General features: G+C 40.0%; 1 protein-coding gene across 1 annotated transcript in view; it reads right to left on the bottom strand.

Moving 5' to 3' along the window:
• Positions 1 to 18,700: 18,700 nt before the first annotated feature.
• Positions 18,701 to 26,789, bottom strand: part of LOC132095946 (uncharacterized) — a 60,684-nt gene continuing 52,595 nt past the window's right edge. The window contains exons 7-9 of the mRNA XM_059501042.1: positions 20,409 to 20,492; positions 20,217 to 20,271; positions 18,701 to 19,753 (exon numbers count right to left, since the gene is read on the bottom strand). Of these exons, the coding sequence (XP_059357025.1) occupies positions 18,701 to 19,753; positions 20,217 to 20,271; positions 20,409 to 20,492 (1,192 nt within the window). The remainder of the gene's footprint in view (positions 19,754 to 20,216; positions 20,272 to 20,408; positions 20,493 to 26,789) is intronic.

Here is a 26,789-nt window from a genome sequence, read left to right as displayed (position 1 = left end):
TTGTTCATCTAGCTGTCAGCTATAATGCATAAAAAGACATAGAAAGACTTGCAGTCATAAAACAATTGTGATGTGTTCATTTAGGTGTCGGCTACGATGCACACCTTATACATTTTTAATATATATTAAAATAAATTATAAATCATTTAGGTAAAAACAAGCTCCGTTTATCACTTTCAGCTACATTCTTGTGAAAGCTTTTATTTGTATTTTTTCAGGTTCCCTTACGAAAATTACCCATGGTTTTAAAATAACACCACAAATCATTTTCTCGTAGCCATGATAACTGCAAATTAACCATGGTTGTGTTACTTCAAACAAAAATTTACAAAAAAGTATTAATATACTATAACATTTTTGTTGTTGCTATAAAAACAGACCTAAGCCATCAGTAGCCTTTAAAATTACTTAAAATGCATTATATATAAAAAAAAACAATGAGGCAATAATGATTGGTTATTAATAACACTGTTAAAATACATAATGTAGGCAAATATAAAATAAACAATTTATGTACATGTCATTAAAAAATGCCTACAAAGGGAGCCAAATGCTCCAATCCTTGTTTAGGCTACTGACCAAACATTTAATTCAAATATTTACCTAATCTTTCATTTTTGGCCACTTTTTTTTGCTATACACGGGTTTCTTGTATACAAACAATACCGGATGCGCACGCATCCAGGAGGCAGAAAACCACTATCTGTTATGCTGAGTTCAGTAAAAGAACATTGTAATTAACGTAGATTTCGCATTGTTTGTAATTTCTTGTTGACTCAATAATAAATTGCAATTTCAGAGTTCGATCTGTTTGTTTGTGTTTCATATTAATATATTATATTATATAACATTATGTAAAACGTCCAACTGTTTACGAATCAAAATCCGGACATACTGTGGCACGTTGAACATCTGACACCCAGCACTGGCTCGGTTGGTACAATTGACAACGCAACAACTCCTTGGCATTTTGACTAGCGACAACACCACCACCTAAACCATTTACTCCGGTACGAAGAGCGCGGGTCTTTTGCCTCTTGGTTGCGTGCGCAAGCAGTGATGACGTCGCCGAGAAATCCATGTATAGATGACACATCCTTTGTAATTTCTTCAACAAAAAAAATTACATATCACAACCCTTACAAAAATATCGTAGTAAAACTGCTTAATTTCCTTTTGCATGATTTCTGAATGCTTGAGACTATAAAATAAATTAGAGTCATAATAAAGTTATAGCCATAGGTAAATGTCGAGAGCTACAATTGTAACTTGTAAATAACACAATTTATTAATTTATTTTTTATTTGATTAAAGTTCTATTTTCACCCCTATAGTAGGTGTTTTTTCCATCATCATATTTGAGGAAGGGCGGCACAACAATACAATCCTGCTTAGGGCACCCATTTGGCCAACAGCGAGCCTGAGCATCAAGCTATTAAAATCTATATTATGTATACGCACAGATAATATAACAGTAGGTTATATTAGTCAATATTCTTTTTTATTAGGTTAAGCAGTGATTGGATAGTGTTTTTTTTTTCTTTTTTAATTTAACCTTTTTCATTTAAGGCCCACCCACAATTGGTTTGGCCCATCCAAAACTGGAATCCTGGCGCCGTGCCTGGGCCACACTGAGCTGTGCGTAACGCCCACAGACGTGAAGTGAACGAGACTGTCTGAAATGGTTAACTCTGTGGCGATGCATGTGCAAAACAGATTTATCTAATCATAAAGTCAATCAGGATGCAAAAAACAGCCTACTATAGGCCTACACTATAACACCCCCCTGCACAACCATTTCTAGGGTTTACCAAGAATGGTGTGAAAAGGGAAAAACATCCAGTATGCGGCAGTCCTGTGGGAGAAAATGCCTTGTTGATGCTAGAGGTCAGAGGAGAATGGGCCGACTGATTCAAGAAGAGCTGATAAAAGAGCAACTTTGACTGAAATAACCACTCGTTAAAAACCGAGGTATGCAGAAAAGCATTTGTGAAGCCACAACATGCATATCCTTGAGGCGAATGGGATACAACAGCAGAAGTCCCCACCGGGTACCACTCATCTCCACTACAAATAGGAAAAAGAGACTACAATTTGCACAAGATCACCAAAATTGGACAGTTGAAGACTGGAAAAATGTTGCCTGGTCTGATGAGTCTCGATTTCTGTTGAAACATTCAGATGGTAGAGTCAGAATGTGCCGTAAACAGAATGAAAACACGGATCCATCATGCCTTGTTACCACTGTGCAGGCTGGTGGTGGTGGTGTTATGGTGTGGGGGATATTTTCTTGGCACACTTTAGACCCCTTAGTGCCAATTGGGCATCGTTTAAATGCCACTGCCTACCTGAGCATTGTTTCTGACCATGTCCATCCCTTTATGACCACCATGTACCCATCCTCTGATGGCTACTTCCAGCAGGATAATGCACCATGTCACAAAGCTCGAATCATTTCAAATTGGTTTCTTGAACATGGCAATGAGTTCACTGTACTAAAATGGCCCCCACAGTCACCAGATCTCAACCCAATAGAGCATCTTTGGGATGTGGTGGAACGGGAGCTTCGTGCCCTGGATGTGCATCCCACAAATCTCTATCAACTGCAAGATGCTATCCTATCAACAGGGGCCAACATTTCTAAAGAATGCTTTCAGCACCTTGTTGAATCAATGCCACATAGAATTAAGGCAGATCTGAAGGTGAAAGGGGATCAAACACAGTATTAGTATGGTGTTCCTAATAATCCTTTAGGTTAGTGTATGTCTGTCTGTCTATCTGTTTGTCGATACACTGGTCGGTCTGTCTGACCAAATGGTTAAAATAAAACTTTGATTTGTGATATTGTATTTTCAGTATTCAACACCAAACCACATTGCTCCCTGTGTGGAAAAGAATGTCCAGTTGGAAGCGTGGGTCCTTTATTGACAAATTAGTAATTAGTGAAGTGACATGACATTCAGCCAAGTATGGTGACCCATACTGAGAATTTGTGCTCTGCATTTAACCCAGCCAAAGTGCGAACATACACACCATGAACACACACCGAAGCAGTGGGCAGCCATTTATGCTGCGGCGCAAGGGGAGCAGTTGGGACTAGGCCACGACTTCCCAAAAAGATGAGGTGTTATACAATCTGTAGATCTGAAATGTTAAATTATTTCAACTAAATAGATAATTAAATTTGCTATCTGGTGAACTAACCTTTTAATTGTGCATGTTAACTTGAACAATATGTTTTATAGTATTAATTCTATAATTACATACTAAAAATACATTATTAACTTTCAGTTGTGTATCTGTTAAAATCAGTTAATGTCCCGTGAATTAACATGAACAAAAATAAATCAAGTAACATTAAAACATTAAAAGAATGCTAAACGCTCTAAAAATATTTATTTTTCATATTCAGTTAATGTATAGTAATGCATTAAATAGTGTTAACAAATTAGACCTATTTTGAAATTCTACCAAAACTTGTAATTATGTAAAAACATTATTTTAATTATTTTAATGATTTAGTAGTTACTTGTGCAGTAATAATACTATACTTACAGTACAGTAGTAATTCCTTGTGCAGTAATAATACTATACTTACAGTACAGTAGTAATTACTTGTGCAGTAATAATACTATACTTACAGTACAGTACATACTAACATATTTTATGTATTTGTTGGTCATTGTATCTTCTTGAATTTTGCGGGACCTTGCTCACATTTCTTATCCTATCCATCAAGTGAACAATTACAGTATCACAGCTTTCATCTGTCAACTAAAATGTCTGATATGAATATGAGCCATAGCACAGAATTGGTGCCAAGTAATGTCCCACAACCAAAAAACAATTGTAAAATGCATTTAAGTATTCAAACATTAGATAATTACCAAGATCCTTGTGTTATTTATTTAAACCCCCCATAAAATGTAAAATATCAGTAAGCTTAAAACCGTATCATAATTATCATTTACTGGGTAATTTCTAATGGCTGTTGGCTGCCCCGAACCGTAATGCTCTAAATTTCATGTTATAAAATTATTTTTAAATGTTAATTAATTTTTTATTTTAAAAACAATTTTTCAAATTTTGATTTTTGAAATTTTTTTTTCAAATAGTGATGTTTGAATATATATATATATACATATATATATATATATATATATATATATATATACATATATATATATATATATATATGTGTGTGTGTGTGTGTGTGTGTGTATTTATCTTTTATATTTTATTTGTAAATTTGCAAATGTTTTGCTGTATTGGCCGATATTGATTTTAACTACACCCCTACATTTATGAACAGGAAATATTCATGTGTCCCTCTCTCTTACATAGCTACATTTTGATTAGATATGTCCCATAAGTTTGAGGCAGATGATTTCAAAATCTTTAAATCTGTGTTTAACTTTAATGTGACTACCAAACACCTGTTTTTCTGCAATTAAGCTCTTTTTTGGGTTTTATTCAATAGCTTTTAGCTTTTATATGTGTGAGACAATATATATATACAGGTCCTTCTCAAAAAATTAGCATATTGTGATAAAAGTTCATTATTTTCCATAATGTAATGATAAAAAGTAAACTTTCATATATTTTAGATTCATTGCACACCAACTGAAATATTTCAGGTCTTTTATTGTTTTAATACTGATGATTTTGGCATACAGCTCATGAAAACCCAAAATTCCTATCTCAAAACATTAGCATATTTCATCCGACCAATAAAAGAAAAGTGTTTTTAATACAAAAAAAGTCAACCTTCAAATAATTATGTTCAGTTATGCACTCAATACTTGGTTGGGAATCCTTTTGCAGAAATGACTGCTTCAATGCTGCGTGGCATGGAGGCAATCAGCCTGTGGCACTGCTGAGGTGTTATGGAGGCCCAGGATGCTTCGATAGCGGCCTTAAGCTCATCCAGAGTGTTGGGTCTTGCGTCTCTCAACTTTCTCTTCACAATATCCCACAGATTCTCTATGGGGTTCAGGTCAGGAGTGTTGGCAGGCCAATTGAGCACAGTAATACCATGGTCAGTAAACCATTTACCAGTGGTTTTGGCACTGTGAGCAGGTGCCAGGTCATGCTAAAAACGAAATCTTCATCTCCATAAAGCTTTTCAGCAGATGGAAGCATGAAGTGCTCCAAATTCTCCTTATAGCTAGCTGCATTGACCCTGCCCTTGATAAAACACAGTGGACCAACACCAGCAGCTGACATGGCACCCCAGACCATCACTGACTGTGGGTACTTGACACTGAACTTCAGGCATTTTGGCATTTCCTTCTCCCCAGTCTTCCTCCAGACTCTGGCACCTTGATTTCCGAATGACATGCAAAATTTGCTTTCATCCGAAAAAAGTACTTTGGACCACTGAGCAACAGTCCAGTGCTGCTTCTCTGTAGCCCAGGTCAGGCGCTTCTGCCCCTGTTTCTGGTTCAAAAGTGGCTTGACCTGGGGAATGCGGCACCTGTAGCCCATTTCCTGCACACGCCTGTGCACGGTGGCTCTGGATGATTCCACTCCAGACTCCGCAGGTCCCCCAAGGTCTGGAATCGGTCCTGCTCCACAATCTTCCTCAGGGTCCGGTCACCTCTTCTCGTTGTGCAGCGTTTTTTGCCACACTTTCTCCTTCCCACAGACTTCCCACTGAGGTGCCTTGATACAGCACTCTGGGAACAGCCTGTTCGTTCAGAAATTTCTTTCTGTGTCTTACCCTCTCGCTTGAGGGTGTCAATGATGGCCTTCTGGACAGCAGTCAGGTCGGCAGTCTTACCCATGATTGCGGTTTTGAGTAATGAACCAGGCTGGGAGTTTTTAAAAGCCTCAGGAATCTTTTGCAGGTGTTTAGAGTTAATTAGTTGATTCAGATGATTAGGTTAATAGCTCGTTTAGAGAACCTTTTCATGATATGCTAATTTTTTGAGATAGGAATTTGGGGTTTTCATGAGCTGTATGCCAAATCATCAGTATTAAAACAATAAAACCTGAAATATTTCAGTTGGTGTGCAATGAATCTAAAATATATCAAAGTTTAATTTGTATCATTACATTATGGAAAATAATGAACTTTTATATATACACACACACACACACACACACACAAATGCGATTTTCCAGATAATAAATAGGTAAATACAAATAATGTTGTTGCAAAAAAAAAAAAAAAAAAAAAAAAAAACTGCTGAAAGTTAATGAATAAAACTAAATAAATGTTAAAGTATGTTTTGATCAACCGGTATGTTGAAACAAAACTGTTGAAGAAAATTCATTTTTGGACAATAAAAAGTGTTATAGAGCCCACTGATTCACACTCAGACTTAATGAACACAACAATAAAACCACTTAAGAGAGAACTGTCAGGACATTAATTTATTGTGAACCTTGTGAAACCTTGTCAGACTGAGCAAGACACCCCATTAAAGACCAGAGCATGTAAGGAGCTCAACCTCCACGAGTTAAACATTTACATTTACATTTAATCATTTAGCATATGCTTTTATCCAAAGCGACTTACAAATGAGAACAATAGAAGCAGTCAGGTCAACAAGAGAACAACAACAGTATACAAGTGCCATGACAAGTCTCAGCTAGTCTAGTATAGAACACATAGCCAGGTTATATATATATATATATAAAAATGAAAAGATGTGACATTAAACAGGAAAAATGTGACAATTTTTCATGAACTTGTACACTTTGTGCCAAGAAGAATCAGAGAAGTGTACTAAACAGTTATGGGTATTATAATATTACACTAAGTTGAAATAAATGTATGGTGTACTAATTTACAGGTATAAATGGCATGTATTTATCTGTTTTATCAAGAATATTTTATTTAACATTTATTTTGGAATCCTTCTATGAATTATATTCCACAAAATCAACCAATTAAATTTAATTAGCAGGGATGTCATCATTTATTCTATGCACTGTATGTATGTATGTGTGTGTGTGTGTGTGTGTGTGTGTTTATTACTGCTGTCAAATGATTAATTGCACATACACATACATGCATGTATATATTTCAGAGAAATATGTTACGTTTATATATTAAATGCATTTACACATAATACAAAATTTAAATAAATAAAAATAAATATATATAAATATATAATTTATATATAATATATAAATATAATATATAAAACAAAAACATTTATTTTGAATGCGTTTAATAGCAATGTATTTTTGGACAGCACATATATATATTCATTTAATGATGTGCCAATCAGGAAATAATTATGTAAAATCTGAATATAGAAATATTGAGTTACTATATTTGATTATAGAAGTAAATATGAATATATAGTTATAAGCCAGAATATATAAATGTAAATTTGAATATATACTTATAATTCTGAATATATTTTATACATTTGAATATATAGAACTAAATCTAAATACATAGTTATAAGTCTGAATATATAGAAGGAAATCAGAATATATAATTGTAAGCCTGAATATATAAATTTAAATCTGAATATATAGTTGTCATTAATGCTGAAGTGAAAAACAGAGGTTGTGAAAAATGTCCACTGCCCCCTCTATTGACTGTCACTGGTCTCATGTATCCAACATCCTGCTGAAGAAAGTTATTACAAAAAGAATGATAATTTTGGACATGCAATTCCCTTTTCACAAACAAAAGTTGTGAAAAATGTCCACTCCATCCCTCTATTGATTGACACTGGTTTCATGTTTCTGTCTCCCTGCTGGAGAAAGTTATTACAAAAAGAAGGTTAATTTTTGACATGCAATATCCTTTTCTACCAGTAGGGGTAAAAAGAAAGGTTGTGAAAAATGTCCACTGTCCCCTCTATTGATTGACACTGGTTTCATGTCTCTGTCTCCCTACTGAAGCAAGTTATTACAAAGAGAAAGTTAATTTTGGACATGCAATTCCCTTTTATACCAAGTAGGGGTAAAAAGAAAGGTTGTGAAAAATGTCCACTGCCCCACTTTATTGATTGACAGTGGTTTCATGTCTCTGTCTCACTGCTGAAGAAAGTTATTACAAAAATGAAGATAATTTTGGTCATGCAATTCCCTAATCAGCCACATGGGGTAAAATGAAAGAATGTGAAAAATGTCCACTCTCTTCATCTTTTGATTGATACTGGTTTAATCTCTGTATCTTCCTGCTGAAGCAAGTCATTACAAAGAGAAGGTTCATTTTGGACTAACAATTTCCTTTTCTACCAGTAGGGGTAAAATGAAAGGTTGTGAAAAATGTCCACTGTCCCCCTTTATTGATTTACACTGGTTTCATGTATCTGTCTTCCTGCTGTAGAAAGTTATTACAAAAAGAAGGTTATTTTTGGACATGCAATTCCCTATTCAGCCACTTGGGGTAAAAAAAAGAATATTGTGAAAAATGTCCACTCTCTCCCTCTATTGATTGACACTGGTTTCATGTCTCTGACTCCCTGCTGAAGCAAGTTATTACAAAGAGAACGTTAATTTTAGACGTGCAATTCTCTTTTCTACCAGAAGGGGTAAAAAGAAAGGTTGTGAAAAATGTCCACTGTCCCCCTCTATTGATTAATAGTGGTTTCATGTCTCTGTCTCCCTGCTGTAGAAAGTTATTACAAAATGGAAGTTAATTTTGTACATGCAATTCGCTAATCAGCCACTTGGGGTAAAAATAGAATATTGTGAAAAATGCCCACTGTACCTCTCTATGGATGGACACTGGGTTTATGTCTCTATCTTTCTGCTGAAGAAAGTTATTACAAAAAGATAGTTAATTTTGGACATACAATTCCATTTTATACCAGTAGGGGTAAAATGAAAGGTTGTGAAAAAATATTCACTCTCTGCCTCTATTGATTGACACTGGTATCATGTCTCTGTCTCACTGCTGTAGAAAGTTATTACAAAAAGGAGGATAATTTTGGACATGCAATTCCCTAATCAGCCACTTGGGGTAAAATGAGAGGATGTGAAAAATGTCCACTCTCTCTCTGTTTTGATTGATACTGGTTTAATGTCTCTGTCTCTTTGCTGTAGAACGTTATTTAAAAAAGAAGGATAATTTTGACATGCAATTCGCTTTTCTACCAGTAGGTGTAAAATGAAAGGTTGTGAAAATTTTCCGCTCCCTCCAGCTATTGATTGATACTGGTTTCATGTCTCTGTCTCTCTGCTGTAGAAAGTTATTACAAAAAGAAAGATAATTTTGGACATTCATGTCTCTGTCTCTCTGCTGTAGAAAGTTATCACAAAAATAAATATAATTTTGGACATGCAATTCCCTTATCAGCCACTTGGGGTAAAATGAAAGGATGTGAAAAATGTGAAAAATGTCCACAGTCTCTCTCTATTGATTGATACTGGTTTCCTGTCTTTATCTTCCTGATGAAGAAAGGTTTTACAAAAAAGAAGGAAAATTTTGGACATGCAATTCGCTTTTCTACCAGTAGGAGTAAAATGGAAGGTTGTGAAATTGTCCACTCTATCCCTCTATTGATTGATACTGGTTTCATGTCTCTGTCTCTCTGCTGTAGAAAGTTATTTCAAAAAGAAGGATAATTTTGGACATGCAATTCGCTTTTTTACCAGTAGGTGTAAAATGAAAGGTTGTGAAAATTGTCCACTCTGTCCCTCTATTGATTTATACTGGTTTCATGTCTCTGTCTCTCTGCTGTAGAAAGTTATAACAAAAAGGAAGATAATTTTGGACATGCAATTCCCTAATCAGCCACTTGGGGATAAATGAAAGGATGTGAAAAATGTCCACTCTCTCCCTCTATTGATTGACATTCTCTATTTATTTATACTGGTTTCATGTCTCTCTCTGCTGTAGAAAGTTATTACAAAAAGAAGGTTATTTTTGGACATGCAATTCCCTATTCAGCCACTTGGGGTAAAAAGAGAATATTGTGAAAAATCACCACTCTCTCCCTCTATTGACTGAAACTGGTTTCATGTCTCTATCTCTCTCCTGAAGAAAGTTATTAGAAAAAAAAATGTTGATTTTGGACATGCAATTAAGTTTTCTGCCAGTAGGGGTAAAAAAAAAGGTTGTCAAAAATGTCCACTGTCCCCCTCTATTGATTGATACTGGTTTCATGTATCTATCTCCCTGCTGAAGAATGTTATTACAAAAAGAAGGTTAATTTTGCATATCCAATTCTGTAATATTTTCCGCAATTCCCGTTTCTGCCTGTAGGGGCTAAAAAGAGGTTGTGAAAAATGTCCACGGTTCCCCACTATTGATTGACACTGTTATCATGTCTATATGCCCTTTAACTAAAAAGCTATTACAACAATACCGCCTACTGAGCTATAGCAAAAAACGAAGTTTGCACTTTCCCCACAATCCCTAACTGAAGGCTCTGCTGAGAGCGTTTTATTTTTACATTTATTTATTTATACATTTATTTATTTCTTCCTACATTTCTTCCTGCGTAGGGTAATGAGGATGGCGTGGTTTATCTCAGACATAGCAATCGAGCTCAGAGTAAGCGAAGGGTTGAGGCCACAGTGATGCCTATTGTGTGGCGAAATAAAATTAGTATAGCTCATTGACGTTGATACGGTCTGTGACTGTGAGGTATATGGTCAACATCCTAAATCTTACTGTGTGACATGGATAGGCTACTCTTTATTCCGGACATGGCCGTAGAACATGGTTTGATCTGGATTTGTAAAATGTCCTGGGCTAACAAACATGAAACGGGGACTCTGCAGTGCTTAATTTGTAAATTGCGAGGTCCCGGAACAAAGCGGGGTAATGGATCCGGCATGTGATTACAGGAGGGAGAGAGGCTTCTCATCAGCGCATCTCGTCTGCACAGTGACCTGCTGCACGCTGCGACACAAGACTTCACTCACATCTCGGGACAGCTGACAGAACTGTCACTTGACTAATCGGGTCATTGTTGCATTGTCACAAAAATGTATAATTTGCACACATTTTTAAGTATTTTAAGCCATATGGTACTCGCGCTCCGAAGGCTGTATTATGTGCCCTCACAGTCACATCCAAAGTTCACGCGTATAAAGCCGCCTCGCGAGTAGCCTATTATATGAGTTATTTTTCGTAGTTTGTTGAGCTTAAGCAATCAAATACACACAATATGATGTCTGTTGTGGGTGTTGACAAACAAAACAATTTCATGGCACACTCTACTTAAACACATGGGAAAAAAATAAAGAAAAGGGGAAAAAAAATCAATAATTAAACAACACGGAGTCGTCAGTGTTGGTATTGTATCGGACACTTGCACTTAACAAGAGGCTATATGAAAAACAAGCTCAAATGGAGTAAACAGGTTTGTGTTTTGTCTGTCAACAAAACGCAGGCATCTGAGGCAAGTGCATCGCATTATATGCTTTCATCTAGGGATGTCCCGATCAGGTTTTTTTGTCCTCGAGTCCGAGTCCGAGTCATTTGATTTTGAGTATCTGCCGATACCGATTCCCGATCCGATACTTCTATAATACATAAAAAAAAGAATAAAGAAGAGCGAAAAAACAGATCCAGGATGTTCAATAAATCACATTTTGAAATATATTCAAATATAAAACAGCTATTTTAAATAGGCTAGTAAAAATATTTCAAAATCTTACTGTTTTGCTGTACTTTGGATCAAATAAATGCAGGCTTGGTGAATAGAAGGAACTTCTTAAAAAAAAAAAAAAAAATACACCTTAAGCTTACTGTTCAAACACTTCTGACTGGTAGTATAGGCAACTTTATTTTTTTTCTAATTTCTAGCTTTTAATTAGCTTAGAAATCTATAAAAGCTGGACAATAACAAATAATAATGATTTGTTTATATACTACAAACACTGTTTATCACATAATAATGCAGAATAGTTTCTATACTGTAATAAATACTATGTCAATCAGCACTGCATTGTTCATACTTTATTTATCACCTGCTGGAGATGACTTGAAGAACAATTTATTGTCGTGATCGTATATGAACGTCCTCGTGTTTGCATAAGTTTCTGTTTTCCTGTGAGCACCACAGCATAGCTGGACGCTTTTGTCCATATTAGGAATTTCCTGATATCAGCGCGAGAGCGCGCTCCAGCTTCGAGTATGAATGAAACACACACTGCATGAGAGTTTAGCGCTCTGTGATTTTCATCTCGCTGTATCCTGGGTCCGAATGAAATATCAGGTCATGCGCAAACTATCATGTCTTTGAGTTTGAATCTAAATTTATTCACACCAGCTCTTGAAAACAAAGTGATGTCATGCCGCACGCGTTGCTGTTTCTGTGTGAAGTCAAAAGGGTCTAACTCTGTGCCACGGCATAACAAAAGATGTGTTAAAAATTAATGAGAATATATATATATATTCGAGTCCTGATCGGGAGGTAACGTCCGATTCCGATCGAGTCTGAAACCACGTGATCGGATCTGGACATCCCTACTTTCATCCAGCTCGATTTCTATGTCTTAGGTAAACCACGCCCTCCTCATTATCCTACGCAGGAAGAAATGTAGGAAGAAATAAATGTAAAAATAAATAAATGTATAAATAAATAAATGTATAAATAAATACATGTAAAAATAAATAAATGTTTAAATAAATAAATGTAGAAATGAATAAATGTATAAATAAATAAAAGAATAAATAAATAAATATGGAACAAAAATAAATATATACATATATATGGAAATAAATGTATAAATAATTATTTATTTTCATTTTTTTGCTTTTCTATGTATATTAATTTATATATTTATGTATTTATTTATTTACATTTATTTGTATATTTATTTATTTTTAAAATTGGCAGCGTCGGCTTTCCATATGCATGGGGCCGTGCTTCTTATATCGAGGGAAAATGTAGAAAAAGAAGGCTGTGAAACATGATCAGCTTTGCCCTTTTGGCGGTCACACTGTTTAGATTTTTTTAGGGCAATTAGTTTTGGAGTTATTGGCGTTTACCGCTGAATGTGTCACGAATATCGAAAACAAAACCAACTTAACCCCGCTTCGTAAACTCTCTCTTAGCATTGTTTGAGCTCAAGATGCTACTTTACAGCAGTCTTTAGAAATCAGCTGAGCGAAGTACTAGTCAAACTATGATATGTTGACAATGTTGTGGCTCAACAATGATTTTATGTTATTTTTTAAGACTCATAATAAATTATGTTCACAATGGATACAGGCCTATTTATGAAGTTGACTTTATGTGGTATCAGAACTAATATGGTGGTAATTAGCCTATGCTTTTTCGTAATGTAATTAAAGCGAATTGGCAATAATTTTTTGATAATTAAAATCTGGCAAACAATTTGGCTCTAAATGGCTAAGATCTATAAATGGGTAATCATGGTTGTGTCCAGTAAGCGACCAGCTATAGCAGCAATCCAACGTGTCCTTGTATTGAATCAAAAACGGAGCCGGACGCGGAGCCGTTTAGTCCATGTCAATTTTTTTTGTGCGTCAAAACTTAAGCCCTTTTGACATTTTGCCTGACGAGGCTATTGAGAATGAGGAGTCACGTGCCAATTTGGGTTGATTTGGGAGGGGTCTGAGCCGGTCAGCCATGATGGCAGGATACACTATGGGTTGCCAGGGGCAATTATTTTGTCTGCGGAACAGATTGAGACTACGAATACGAGAAAGAAAAGGAAGAAAGTAAAGCATTGCAAAAACATAAGGCGAAAGAAAGGGGAACTTACAGGAACAAGCTCACACCAAGCGCAAAACAGCGGTATTTGGAGAAGCTCTCAGGCATCCAAAATATCGACCCATACGAGCTCCCTGCAGCGGCACAGAGACCTGAACCATTAACCTCTGTGCACACATATGGACATTGGGAATTATATTGTTTACGATGTAAGTCACCTTGCCTTCACGGTGTTAATAGCTTTAATCTAACCAGGACATTTACATCTTGCAATCACACATTTAAATACCCTAGCCAACCCAGAACTGGTTTGTCCACTTTGCAGCCCCCAACACAAAAACCTGGTACCGTATGTGTCATTGGGTTAAAATCAAATCATAACTAAACTTACACAGCTTTAGTCTACATCAAAACATGTAGGATACGTTCGTATACATTGAACATCTCGTTACAATCTAGTGTTTACGAAAAGGTCGCAGTTAATTACTTTGTCATTTTGGTCAAGAAGTGCATTCTAAATGCAATGTAATTACAATGCACTAAAACGCATGTGAATAAACTTACTTTGGCCAGTACAATAATGTTTTCCTCACCTGCTGTAGATGGACCCAGCCACAGCAGAAAGCCTCGTAACTTTCCAAAGACTTGTGGCTTTTAAACTCCAGGCATTGTGTAGTAACATAAAACAAAAACAATATAATTCCCAATGTCCATATGTGTGCATGGAGGTAAATGGTCCAGGTCTCTGTGCTGCTTGCAGGGAGCTCGTATGGGTCGATATTTTGGATGCTTGAGAGCTTCTCCAAATACCGCTGTTTTGCGCTTGCTGTAACCTAAAAAAACTGTATTCCATAGTTCCTATGTTTTCCATATGTATCGTGAGAGGTACTGGAGCAGTTTTTAACGCAGCAGTAACTTCCAGGCATGGTAAAACAGTGCAGAATTGCGAGAACCTCCTCTACTACCGAGTTAACAACACATGTAAACAATCCTGTTTCGCCGCCGGTATCCTGCCAACATGGTGGAGACTGTGATATCGAGGGAGGGGCTTTGTGCTATGACGACAACTCCTCATTCTCAATATATTAAAAAATTCGTTTCCCAAGACAGCTCATTATGGAGCTGCTGGACCTTCTCAGACATGCGCTTGCCAGGCAAACGCGGCGGAATTTTGCTTTAAGCCCTGAAGCCCAGCGCTACGTTTTTTTTTTTTTTTTTGCTACAGAGAGATTCATCGAGGTCGTGGGAGAGGGCCACGGCCTAATCAAGACCTCGGTGTGGAGGTGCGTCCAAACTGTCACCAACGCCCTTCTGCGCCATGCCGGGGATTACATCCTGGTGGATGGCACACTCATCCCTATCGCCAATTCATCAGTGATTGATCAAGTGTAGGCTACTTATCGCGAAAGGGATATGCGGCCATAAACGTGCAGGTTATAGTGGACCTTAGGGAAGTCGTGGCCTAATGGTTAGAGAGTCGGACTCCCAATCGAAAAGTTGTGAGTTCGAGTCCCGGGCCGGCAGGAATTGTGGGTGGGGGGAGTGCATGTACAGTTCTCTCTCCACCTTCAATACCACGACTTAGGTGCCCTTGAGCAAGGCATCGAACCCCCAACTGCTCCCCGGGCGCCGCAGCATAAATGGCGGCCCACTGCTCCGGGTGTGTGCTCACAGTGTGTGTGTGTGTGTGTGTGTGTGTGTGTTCACTGCTCTGTGTGTGTGCATTTCGGATGGGTTAAATGCAGAGCACAAATTCTGAGTATGGGTCACCATACTTGGCTGAATGTCATGTCACTGTAGGGGTGTGATCTCCGACCTGGTGGCAAGGTCCAGCAAAACTTCAAGTTCCTCTGACGAGAGGCTTGGTGCCCTTTTTTACGTTGCTTCCCCAGCATATTTTGTATCTAACTCTCTCTCTCTTTCTCTCTGTTCATTGTAGATAGGTTGCTTTTTATTAAAAACATAAACCAATTGCAATCAATACCGCATGAAACAGAAGTAACTGCAGCTGCTTGCCAATCAATTCTGATTGTAAAGTACCTTACCATTAATATAAAAATGTATTTGTAATGATATAAACCTTCATATTCATCCGGAAGAAGGAGGCGGGAACCGGCGGACAATCAAAAACATTTTAATAACAAAATAAATACAAAACAGCGCACCAGCCCCTCACGGACGACTGGTGCGCATAAAATAAGAACCAAAACACAACTAAAAGCCCAGGCCTGGTCCTCTCTCGTCCTTCACTGTCGTCGCTCCAGTTTTATATCCTTCCATCTCCTCCATGGGCCTCGAGACCGGTGGGTCGAACAGGTGTAGTTCATCTCCAATCACTCCCCCGGCCTCGCTCCCATGTCCCTCGGCCCCGCCCCACTCGTCACATACCCCCATCGCCCCTCGCAGGCCGGGGGGTACTCCCGAGACTGCGCTCTACTCCCCCCCCCCCCTCCTCCGGGGGGGCCGCTCACGGGGACCTGCGGGAACCTGGGGGTAGGACAGACGAGGCGAGAGAAAAGGAGATGGAAGGAGGAGCGACAGAGACGAGAGAGGGGAGAGAGGAAAAAAAAAAAAAAATTCCGGTTCCCAGACGCACCGCTGCTCGGCCCTCCACCAGCTGGGTGATCTCCTCCGCGGTGCCTGGCGGTGGCACTGGACAGCCCTCGGCGGACGGAACGACACTCCTCCGCCGCCCGGTGGACGGCGACGGCTCCTCCGGTTTTGGGCAGCCGGCAGGAGTCCCCCGTTCCCTGCTCCTCCCCGTTCCGGCGGAGGCAGCAGGCTCCGGCCACCTGGCGAACGGCGCCGACTCCTCCGCTCCCTCACGGACGGCAGCCGTCTCTCCACATCGTGGGCGGCCGGTAGCGAGCTCGCCCGTCCCCGGCAACTCGCTCCAGCCCACCGCCTCGAGCGTCCATGGCGGCACACTCCTCGCTAGCTCGATGGCACCGCGGATTCACCACAGCGGCGAGGGATCTTCAGCAGCGCGTCCCTCCTTCTCCCGGGCTTCGGCACCACTGTAATGATATAAACCTTCCCGCCTCCTTCTTCCGGATGAATAGGAAGGTTAATCAAAATGTTGTTTGATTGTCCGCCGGTTCCCGCCTCCTTCTTCCCGACGATTAGGAAGTCTTTAATCATTACAGTATTATATAATTTTTATAATTCATTAAACCCATGTCAAGAAGCGGCACAAGCGGCACAACAGGATAAGGAGTGTGGATGATTAGCGAGCGATACCCGGTTCGTCTAACCGTCACAACATATCGTGTGAACATATTACTGACCATTTGATAATTTAATTTATAGTCTATATTCTACTGATAACTTAAACTATGTTAAAATGAATGTTACTGTAATAATTTGAGGAATGTTTCATTTGCATAGAACGTGTTATCTTTCTTAACGCTGTATTGCACCTTCGCGTGAAGTGGAAAATTGATTCCTGAGCAATCGATGCCAACTAATTCAGCACCTTCACTTTGGACAGCGCTCTTGTAACGTTGGACGTAAAAGGCAGCGTGCTAAGAAGCTTCCTAAGGAACACTTCGGGGAACACACTTAGGAACATAAACAACTTTGGTAAAATATATCTTTCGAGGTCTTCTTAGCACGCTAAGAGTGAGCGTTATCGGGGAACCGGGCCTTGATGATTAGAATTATGGAGACATGCAAAATGTGCAGGGCAGGGGTGCCTCCAGGACCGGTTTGAAAACCACTGGATTAGAGTTTACTTAGAGATGCATACATTCTCCTTCAAATTTGTTTGTAATAGATCACAACCTTTGTGTGGGAAGTGGCGAACGCACGTTTCAAGCCCCATTTTGTGCATATACGGAACGTTTATAAATGAGACCCCAGGTACTTTCTGACCACGGTTTTCAACGTAACCCTTCAGCTAGTATATTTTATTATAAGTATTATAATTATTATTAATTAGTTCATGCATTTGAGAAAAAAAAAAACATACAACTCCTTTTAATCTGCTTCATGTTTATTAAATACATATTCCCCATGAATACTTTAATCAAGTAAAATCAAAATAAAAAAATTCAAAACAAACTAAATATCAAATTATTTGTCAGTTATGCTCATTGTGTCATGATTATGCAATACCAATTAAGAATACAGTCAAGTAATACAAGAACAATTATTTTCAATAGCATAAAGCAAAATTTCAAAAACAGTTTAACAGCAAGTAAGAGCAAAATTGCACCTCCAGTTTATATAAAAAATGAAAGTACAGTATTAATTTGGAATACTTTAGATTAAGGTTTGACTATTTGTTTACCCATAAAAAAAGCACACCAAACATGAATTTTCTAACAGTATTCCTTAAAAACTATCCATAAACAAACTTGCAACTCTATTAATTCTGTTTGAAATCTGAGTACAAATGTTTTCACAAACAAATCATGATTCATCAAATAAAGGAAAAATAAAATAAAATAAAAAAATTATATATATATAATAATCATTATCATCTTTAGAGAGCTTTTTTATATCTATGCAGTTATATATTATTGAGACGGTTTGGATGTGTTTTATGTAAATTACTAACCTCTGGAATGTGCTCACTCATTCGATACTCAAAATTAATTAACATCAGAATGAAATTAAGAAAAATAAAACCCATGTACGTATGTACATGTTGTTAATTATTTACTTTTTTTGTAGGAATAATCCACACAATTGCTAATTAATGAGACCCATTATCTTATCATTATTTTATAGATATAAAGCAAAGTCCCTTTGAGGCAAGTCATTTCACTCATTGGCCATCTTTGAAACACCTCTTTGCACTCTCAGCTGCGTGATACAATAACTTCACCAATGACTTGTTGGCTCTTTTAACGGCACTATTCTGACAGAGTGCACCATCGTTGTGTATTTATTAAATATAAGCTTATATTTACGATACAGAATGACTGCAAAAGTCTGACCTCATAATTCACACATCTTGTTGTTTGACATTTAAACCATTTTCAGCAAAACCCTTTTTCTTCACTCAAGCTCACAGACAAATCTGAGATGTTGCATGAGTCTCTGATTGGTATCATATTTATATGTTTAAGCTCTCAAAATCTTTTGACTTAAGCTCTGTAAACCATGGCCTCTTTTATATATTCTTTTAGTTCCTCTCTTGTTTCTTTAATTTCCTTTAAGACATTACATAGATCTGTGTGTGTCTTCCTCATTTCAGCAATGGACTTGAGTAAACTTGACTTGACCTTTTTTGGATCATCTACTTGTCCCTGTCTCATCTGGTGAATGTCTATGGAGTCTTTGACTATGAATACCGTGTCAACAATGACTAATAGTCCACTCAACACTCCTGTGACTGCAGCTGTTGCTGCTGCTGCTGCGCGTCCTACTCTGGCAGTTTGAGCAGCAATTCTGCCAACATTTGCCAGCAGACCTAGATGCATGAGTTCTGTGCCACACACTAGTCTACTCCTGCCTACATTGCATGACATTTGCACATTATCAGAGGAGTCACAGACAAAATCCCTGAATTTTTGGATTACTCTCAGTACCCTTCTCAGTGCATTCAGTGACTTGATAAGTGGTGCCACATCTGTAAAGTTCTGCTGAATTCTCTGAATATTCTCACGGAGTGATTTTTGTTTGACTGCATTGGTAATGCTGGAAGCAGCACCTGCTACTCCACCTGCAACTCCAACTCCAATCCCAACACCAGTAACAATCAGAGATGCTCCAAAAGTGAAAGGTGCCAAAATTGCACCAACCACTGCAGTGATTCCTCCAGCTGCTCCAATCACTGAACCTGACAGAGCACCTACTGTGCATTTACGATGAACCTCCTCTAGTGAATCTGTTGTTTTTCCCCACTCTGTAACTAAAGCCTCAAAATGATCATAGCGCTCAGTGTAGGTCTTATCAAAGATCTTTAAGGACATCATGAACCTTTGTTCCAGTGCTTTTGGAAATCTCCTGTTTCTCTCTAAAGCATCTCTTAAGAATGGTTTTGCTAAAATCTCTTCAGCTGAAGGTCTGGTCATAGGACAACAGCCGAGCATTTCTTTGATTAATTCCTGTAGATCCTGTGAATACAGGTTTGAGAACTGAAGAGGGTATCCCATATCGTGGGAGGCTTGTTGAAAGCGACGTCTTTTAAAATCTGACTGTGCAAGAAAATAAAGAAAAAAAAAACAATATAAGAAAATTTTTAAACACTTTGAAGGTGCTATATACAATTTTTACTTTTTTTCCCCAAACTACATCAAGTCACATTTCCCATTGTGTTTTTCGGCAGTTGGGACAGCTGGACATGTTTGATTATTGCATTTCATGATTTTTTTTTTTTTAGTTGTTAATATTTAATGTATATGTAAATAATAATAAATATATAAATAAATATAGCAATATAAATGTTATTGCAATTTACATTTAATGTTGATGCATCATGGATATGTGTGATATGTTCAGTTGCTTTGTTACAGTCTGTATTGTTAAAGGCGCTATATAAATAAAGGTGACTTGACTTAAATTATAGAGCTAACTGAAATGAACCCATCAGTAATATTATTGTAATTTGTTTTAATGGAGTGCTTTTTGAGAAGGAACTAAATAAAATAAAATACTCACCCACACTTCCAGCATGCAGAGATCATAGAGCACCCATCCCAGTGAATAAATATCACTACAAAAAATAACAGCAACAAAAACAAAAATAACAATGAGGGCCAAGTTGCATTGTTTAGACAGCTAAAAAAGTCAGTAGTCTGTAGTGTATAGTATTTACAAGGAATTTCAATATTTAAATTTTAAAAAGCATACCTTTTGGAAGTATATTGGTTGTCAGAAACTTCTGGGCTGTGATAGAGCTCAGCACCTCTAACTGAGCTAGTATAAGGATCTGCTCTGAAATAAAAAATCACTGATAAAACTTCAAAAATATCTTATTAGGGATGAACTGAAAGGTCAGCAGGATGATAAAAAAGGCAGAAAGATTTGGCAAATGATTTGAAACCTAGTGACTTATTAGAGGCCAAACACCGCATGCAAATAGAAGTTAGTGTCAACATTAATGTTTGGAGTCTCTAACTAAAATCTTCTAGTGCCAAAAAAGCACAAAACTTAATGTTTATGCTAATTGTCAGGTGGTAGTCATTGTAACGAGGCACAAAATGAATGAGTAGAGGAAAGGAATCTTTCAATAAGCATAAACCACATTTAACCATTGAAATGAACATTAATTACATAAATTACAGAAACTGAGTGCTTATAAAGGGCAGGCAACTAAGGAGCAAACAAGATGATTAATACAACAAAGGTTGAATCTAATGAATGATAATTAACTAATGAGAACAGAAAATTAACCAAATGAGCACTGACAGGAACTAAGGCTATAGTGTGAAAGAACATATCACATAACATGCACAATACAATACCAGTATAAACATGGATATCGATTGGTAGCCTATAATATGCATCACATGACTAAAATTGCATCATTGTTTTCAAAAGCCTCCGTTCTCTTACGAGAGTCCTCTCATGTTGCGTAAGGTAGCTTACGCTATGGGAAAATCAATTTTTCTTGAAAAATACTGAAGCCAAAAAATGTTCACTTTTTTCTAAGTGCGGCTCGTGCAGAGCCTCCCTCAGCGACAGGGACCGCCACATCCTGTGCGTTTCCTGCCTGGGAAGAAACTATGCAGACCATGCGCTTTCCAAGGGCTGTTGCCCGGAATGCGATGCCATGCCTATGTCGACCCTTCGGGCTCGTCTAGCCTGTTTTGATGTGGACCCTGCCCCTTCGCTTCTCTTGTCTGGCCCACGCCGAAAAAAGCGCTGTTCACACAGAACGCCAGAGGACATTCCTGAGACCGTTCGCATGCCGGCTAACTCCCTGTGTGCGTCACTCTCTGTGTCCCCATCTTCTTTCACGGTTGGCCGGCCCCCCGCTGTGCATCTTGAGTCTGACGGGGGAAACACAGAAGAGCACTGCTGCTCTCTTCTAGCTTCTGAGAGTGAAGGTTAGTCGGGCTCCAACCCGTACCCCGCACCTTCCACACAAGAGTCGAGCAGTGTGCTGACCGCAACATTGTTCACCCCTACTCACAAACACGGGTTGCTCTGTGCCCCTGCAGCACTGGCTGAAAACACGGATCCCGCATCAAGCTTGCACATCTGTGTGACAGCACTGGAGCCCTGGAAGGTGGTAGACTGGTATTAGTCAGGCGTGCATTTGGGGATAATCTCGAAACGGAAAGTAATCTTGACAGACGCCTACAACCCAGGAGGGCGCTTACACATATACTGTTTGGAGATGAAAGCGATCTAGAACGCTTTGGGATATTTCCTCCCCTTCTTAAAGGGCAACAGTGTCTTAGCCCATATCATAGACTTTAAATAAAGATGGACAACTCGCCTTCGCTCTCTTCCATTGGTCAAAACTGAAGCCGCCAGTGTCCCGATATGGCGCTGACATCTTGGACTTGCGCCTGCGCAGATAGCGATCTAGGGACCAGTTCTGCGCAGTAGCTATGCACAGTAGCAAGCAGGAAGTAAAGCCTTAAAGCCGCGAAATCAACGGCCCCGCCCCTGTGCCCTGCCCTCACTCTCCCTCGCAGAATGCACATACCATAATCTGCACTGTTTTGGAAGTGGAGTCCTGCTCCTGTGAACTCTGTCTGCTCCGTTCCACTCCAATCTCATTAAAATAAGGTAAATACAATCTCCTCAGTCCTCCGAAGATCATGAAAAAAGCCTGTTGACGCTTCAGTGCCTCCTCGGCTCAGAGAGCTGTCAATCACAGCTGTCAATCACAACGTCACACCACCGTTTTTAGAGCATTAAATAACTATCTAAAAAAACAACTTATTTTAAAAACGAACACTTGAATTTACATTAGCGTGATACAAACTACAGTAAATGACAAAAAACAGCTTCGGAAAAAAGATATTTGAAGGGTAATTTAATTGTTTAGTTGGTCTTGCGTCCCATTGAATAACATGGGGAGGCGGGGTTTATGACCTATACTAGGACCACTCACCAGGGGGCGATCGAGATGTTTTGGCTTCACTTTTCAGGGCTTGTGCGGGAAACTTGGCCCATATGGACAATATGGCAGTGGTATCTTACATTAACCGCCAGGGCGGTCTCAGATCACGGAGCCTCCACACACTGGCGTAACGCCTCCTTGTGTGTTCGCAGCACAACCTTCTCTTGCTGAGAGCAGCGCACGTGCCGGGATGTCAAAATGTGGGCCAAGACATGCTGTTCAGACACAATATTCCCCCAGGGGAATGGTCCGTACACTCCCAGGTAGTCCAGTTACTATGGGACACCTTTGGCAGGGCTGAAGTCGATCTCTTTGCATTGCCAGAGAATGCTCACTGCCCAATATTTTTCATGAAAGAGAGGGATGCCCAGGTATGGCCCAGCCGCCTGCTTTATGCTTTTCTCCCAGTCGCACTGTTACAACAGGTGATCAAGCGAATCAGGGAGAGTGAATGCTCTGTGCTCATCGTGGCGCCATTCTGGAGGAACCCGGTTTGGTTCCCAGAGCTGATAAAGCTGGCGAGCACGACCCCGTGGCCGATTCCGCTGAGGAGGAATCTCCGCTCTCAGGCCGGGGGTGCGATTTGGCACCCGTGCCCCGACCTATGGGCCCTGCACATCTGGGCCATCAACAGGTACCTGCGGACCTCCCAGAAGGAGTGTTGAACACTATTACACAGACGAGAGTGCCTTCTAATAGAAGGCTTTATGCTTCAAAGTGGTCAGTGTTTTCCGGCTGGTGCACGGGTCAAAACATATACCCACAACGTTCATCTCCTTCCTTCAGGAGCTGTTGGAGGAGGGCAGGTCCCCCTCCATGTTTAAAGTGTATGTAACTGCCATAGCAGCATTTGTCAAACCTATGCTGGCCAGCCACTGAGAGGGAACAATCGTATCATTCGTTTCCTGAGAGGTGTTAGGAGATTAAACCCTTCCCGGCCCCCTCTGGTTCCGTTCTGGGACCTCTCCACAGTCTTGGACACTATGAAAGGCACCGCTGCAGTTCGTGGATTTGCGGTATCTTTCTTTTAAGACCGTTTTCCTTGTGGCTCTCGCCTCGGTCAAGCGAGTGGGTGTCCTGCACGCACTCTCGGTGAGTGCTTCGTGTATCGAGTTTGGACCTTACGACTCTAAAGTCATTCTCAAACCGAGACACGGTTATGTCCTCAAAGTGCCTTCCACTCTGTTCAGAGCACAGGTCATTTCGCTGTCAGCTCTTTCAAGATCTGATAGAGAAAGCGATGCGAACCTCTTCTGTCCGGTCAGGGCGCTGAGGATATATGTCGGACTGTCTGCTGTTTTCTGACAGTCGGAGCAGCTCTTTGTTTCTTTTGGTGGCCGTACTAAAGGGCTAGCCTTATCAAAACAGAGCCTTTCCAGATGGATCGTTGACACTATCACTCTAGCTTATGAGTCTAAGGGCCCTTTCTGCCCGCTGGGCATCAGAGCTCATTCCACAAGAGGCATGGCCTCCTCATGGGTATGGTCTAGCGGTGTTTCACTCCAGGTCATTTGTATGGTGGCAGGCTGGGCCTCTCATTTACATTCATTAGGTTCTATAATCTGGAAGTTGCTGCTTTGCAGGCTAAGCTGTTGTCAGTCTAGGTGTATATCCACTGATTTGCCCGACATGCAAACAGTGCTTTATGAGCATGCTGCTAACACAGGACAAAGACTAACTGATCAGGCTGACTTGGGTCCTCCCTGACTGTGATTCTACAAGGACATCAGTCCCTCTGGCTTAGATGTCAAACTGATGTTAGCCTTGCTTCTATTTAGTTCAGGCTGACTTTATCATTGCTTTTGTCATTCCTGACTGCTATACTGTGATAAGCACTCATGTGCTCAGTTGGTTATGTTATATTCTCGGACCCACACTCTTTGGTCCAGATTGCTATACCTCGGCATATGCCCTTGTTGCATATTTTTGTGGACATTACTAAGCACACATGCATTTTACATCGGGTTTCCGTAGTGTAAGCTGGCTTATGCAGCACGAGAGGACTCTCATAAGAGAACGCTTTACTGACGTAACCTCAGTTCTCTCTAGATGAGGGAACGAGTGTTGTATAACCCTGCTGTGCTTGTGCTACATTCTGTTTTCGCTTCATCAATGAAAAACTGAAGAATAACCTATCTGGACTCAGCTTATATAGACATAAGCCACGCCCATTTTGGCGGGACATGACGTGCACAGGCACCCGCGCCCTCATTGGTGCCAACGTCTGAAATCTGTCACTCGTTCACTCATTCACTAATCCCTATATAGTATATGGCAGTTGAGTTCACTATATCAGGAAGGAGTGAATAAATAAATAGGTTAACGGATTCGAACGGCGATGTAGCCTATACACTGCGCGTCAGACTTGGAGCTGTTGCAAAAACATTGTCATATGTGCTTTTATATTACATGTACCTTTTTTATAAAATAATATTAATAGCAATAATACTTAAAATGACTTTATATTGCAATAATACATACCTCCGCGTCAGCTTTGTGTTTTCATCGATGGTATACAATAATTGTTTTGTAATGCTTTTATGTTCACAATCATTAAATGCTATTAAAATACTGAGAACAAAAATAAAAACACATTAACACGTTCATAATTTTATGTATTTATTATTTTTAGTATCTTGACAATCCCGAGCAGCGTTTTTGTCACGGTGTCTGGTCTGTGTTTCCCTGGGTGTCCACTAGTGGTCTCACTTCCCCATAGGTACTTCACCGCAGGCACTACATTTCCCACATGGCTTTGTCCCTTCATCACAGTTAATTGCACACCTGTTATTGCACTCAGCTGTCTCCACTTCCTTCGTTATCCTGTCTATATATACCGGCCTGTTTTCATTCTGTTTCATGGAGTCCTTATTTTCTGTCACCCAGTTTTCTCGCGTTCCCTTGTGGTTTCTAGTTTCTTGTTTAAAGTTTGTTTAGTTTCTGGAATGCTTTCATGGTTTTGACCTCCTACCTGTTTGGATACTGATTTTGGATTGCCCATTAAACACACTGCTCTTGGATCTCTTGTTTCCTGTCATCTATAGTTACAAAAGGACTCCATCAAACCAGATCCAGTGGTGTGGGATTTTGTGTCTGTTCCCCAGCCAGCATGGAGGAGCGGAGGGGGAGATTCCTAAAATTAACCACCCTCCATCAAAAGGGGAATGAGGTGGGTTGTGTGGCACAGGAATTCTGGACCCTGGCGGTAGGATTGGGATATAATGATGCGCCCTGAAAGACTTTTTCAACGCATGTCTGGACAACCCTGTACCGGAAAGGGAAATGAATGAGCTGGAGGTTTTTAATTTTTGGGGGTTCATACTGTACCTGCAACATCGGTCTCAGTGGGCTGCCCCAGCCACGCCTGTCTCTCCAGGTGGGATGGCCGACTCTAGACCGGGGTTTCCAGACAGGAGGACCGCCAGCCCAGCGCCACTGCACAATATGGGTGCCAGTCCAGCGCCACAGTACAAGGTGGTCGCCAGCCCAGCACCACTGCACAATGTGGCCGCCAGCCCAGCGCCACTGGGCAAGATGGCCGCCAGCCCAGTGCCACTGCGCAAGATGGCTGCCAGCCCAGTGTCACTATGCAAGATGGCCACCGGCCCAGCGCCTCTGCACAAGATGACAGGCACAGGTGACCCTCCAGAGTCGAGTCAGGTTCCCGTTGACCCTCCAGAGCCGAGTCAGGTTCCCGTTTACCCTCCAGAGCCAAGTCAGGTTCACGTTGACGCTCCAGAGGAGAGTCAGGTTCACGTTGACCCACCAGAGTCGAGTCAGGTTCCCATTGAACCTCCAGAGTCAGGTCAAGTCACAATTTACACTCCAGAGTTGTTGTTTTTTTTGTTTTCTCTGTTTCCCTCTATGGACCTGGCCCTCTGTCCCTCCCCCTGGTCCTCCACTGGTCCACCTCCCTCCTAGTCTCCTTGTTGTTTTTTGGTTTTAGTTTTTTGCACTTCCTGTCTCTGTTTCCCTCTGTGGACCTGGCCCTCCGTCCCTCCCCCTTATCCTCCACCAGTCCACCTCCCTCCTGGTCTCTGTGTTCCTTGGATTGCTCTTGTGTTCAGGTGGAGCATCTGGTAGCTGCTCCGTAGAGGAGGGGGTAATGTCACTTTGTCTGGTCTGTGTTTCCCTGGGTGTCCACTAGTGGTCTC

The sequence above is a fragment of the Carassius carassius genome, chromosome 2, assembly GCF_963082965.1.
Source record: "Carassius carassius chromosome 2, fCarCar2.1, whole genome shotgun sequence".
NCBI lineage: Eukaryota > Metazoa > Chordata > Actinopteri > Cypriniformes > Cyprinidae > Carassius > Carassius carassius.
Note: the sequence above shows the minus strand (reverse complement) of the source record. Positions and strands in the feature narration are given on the sequence as shown.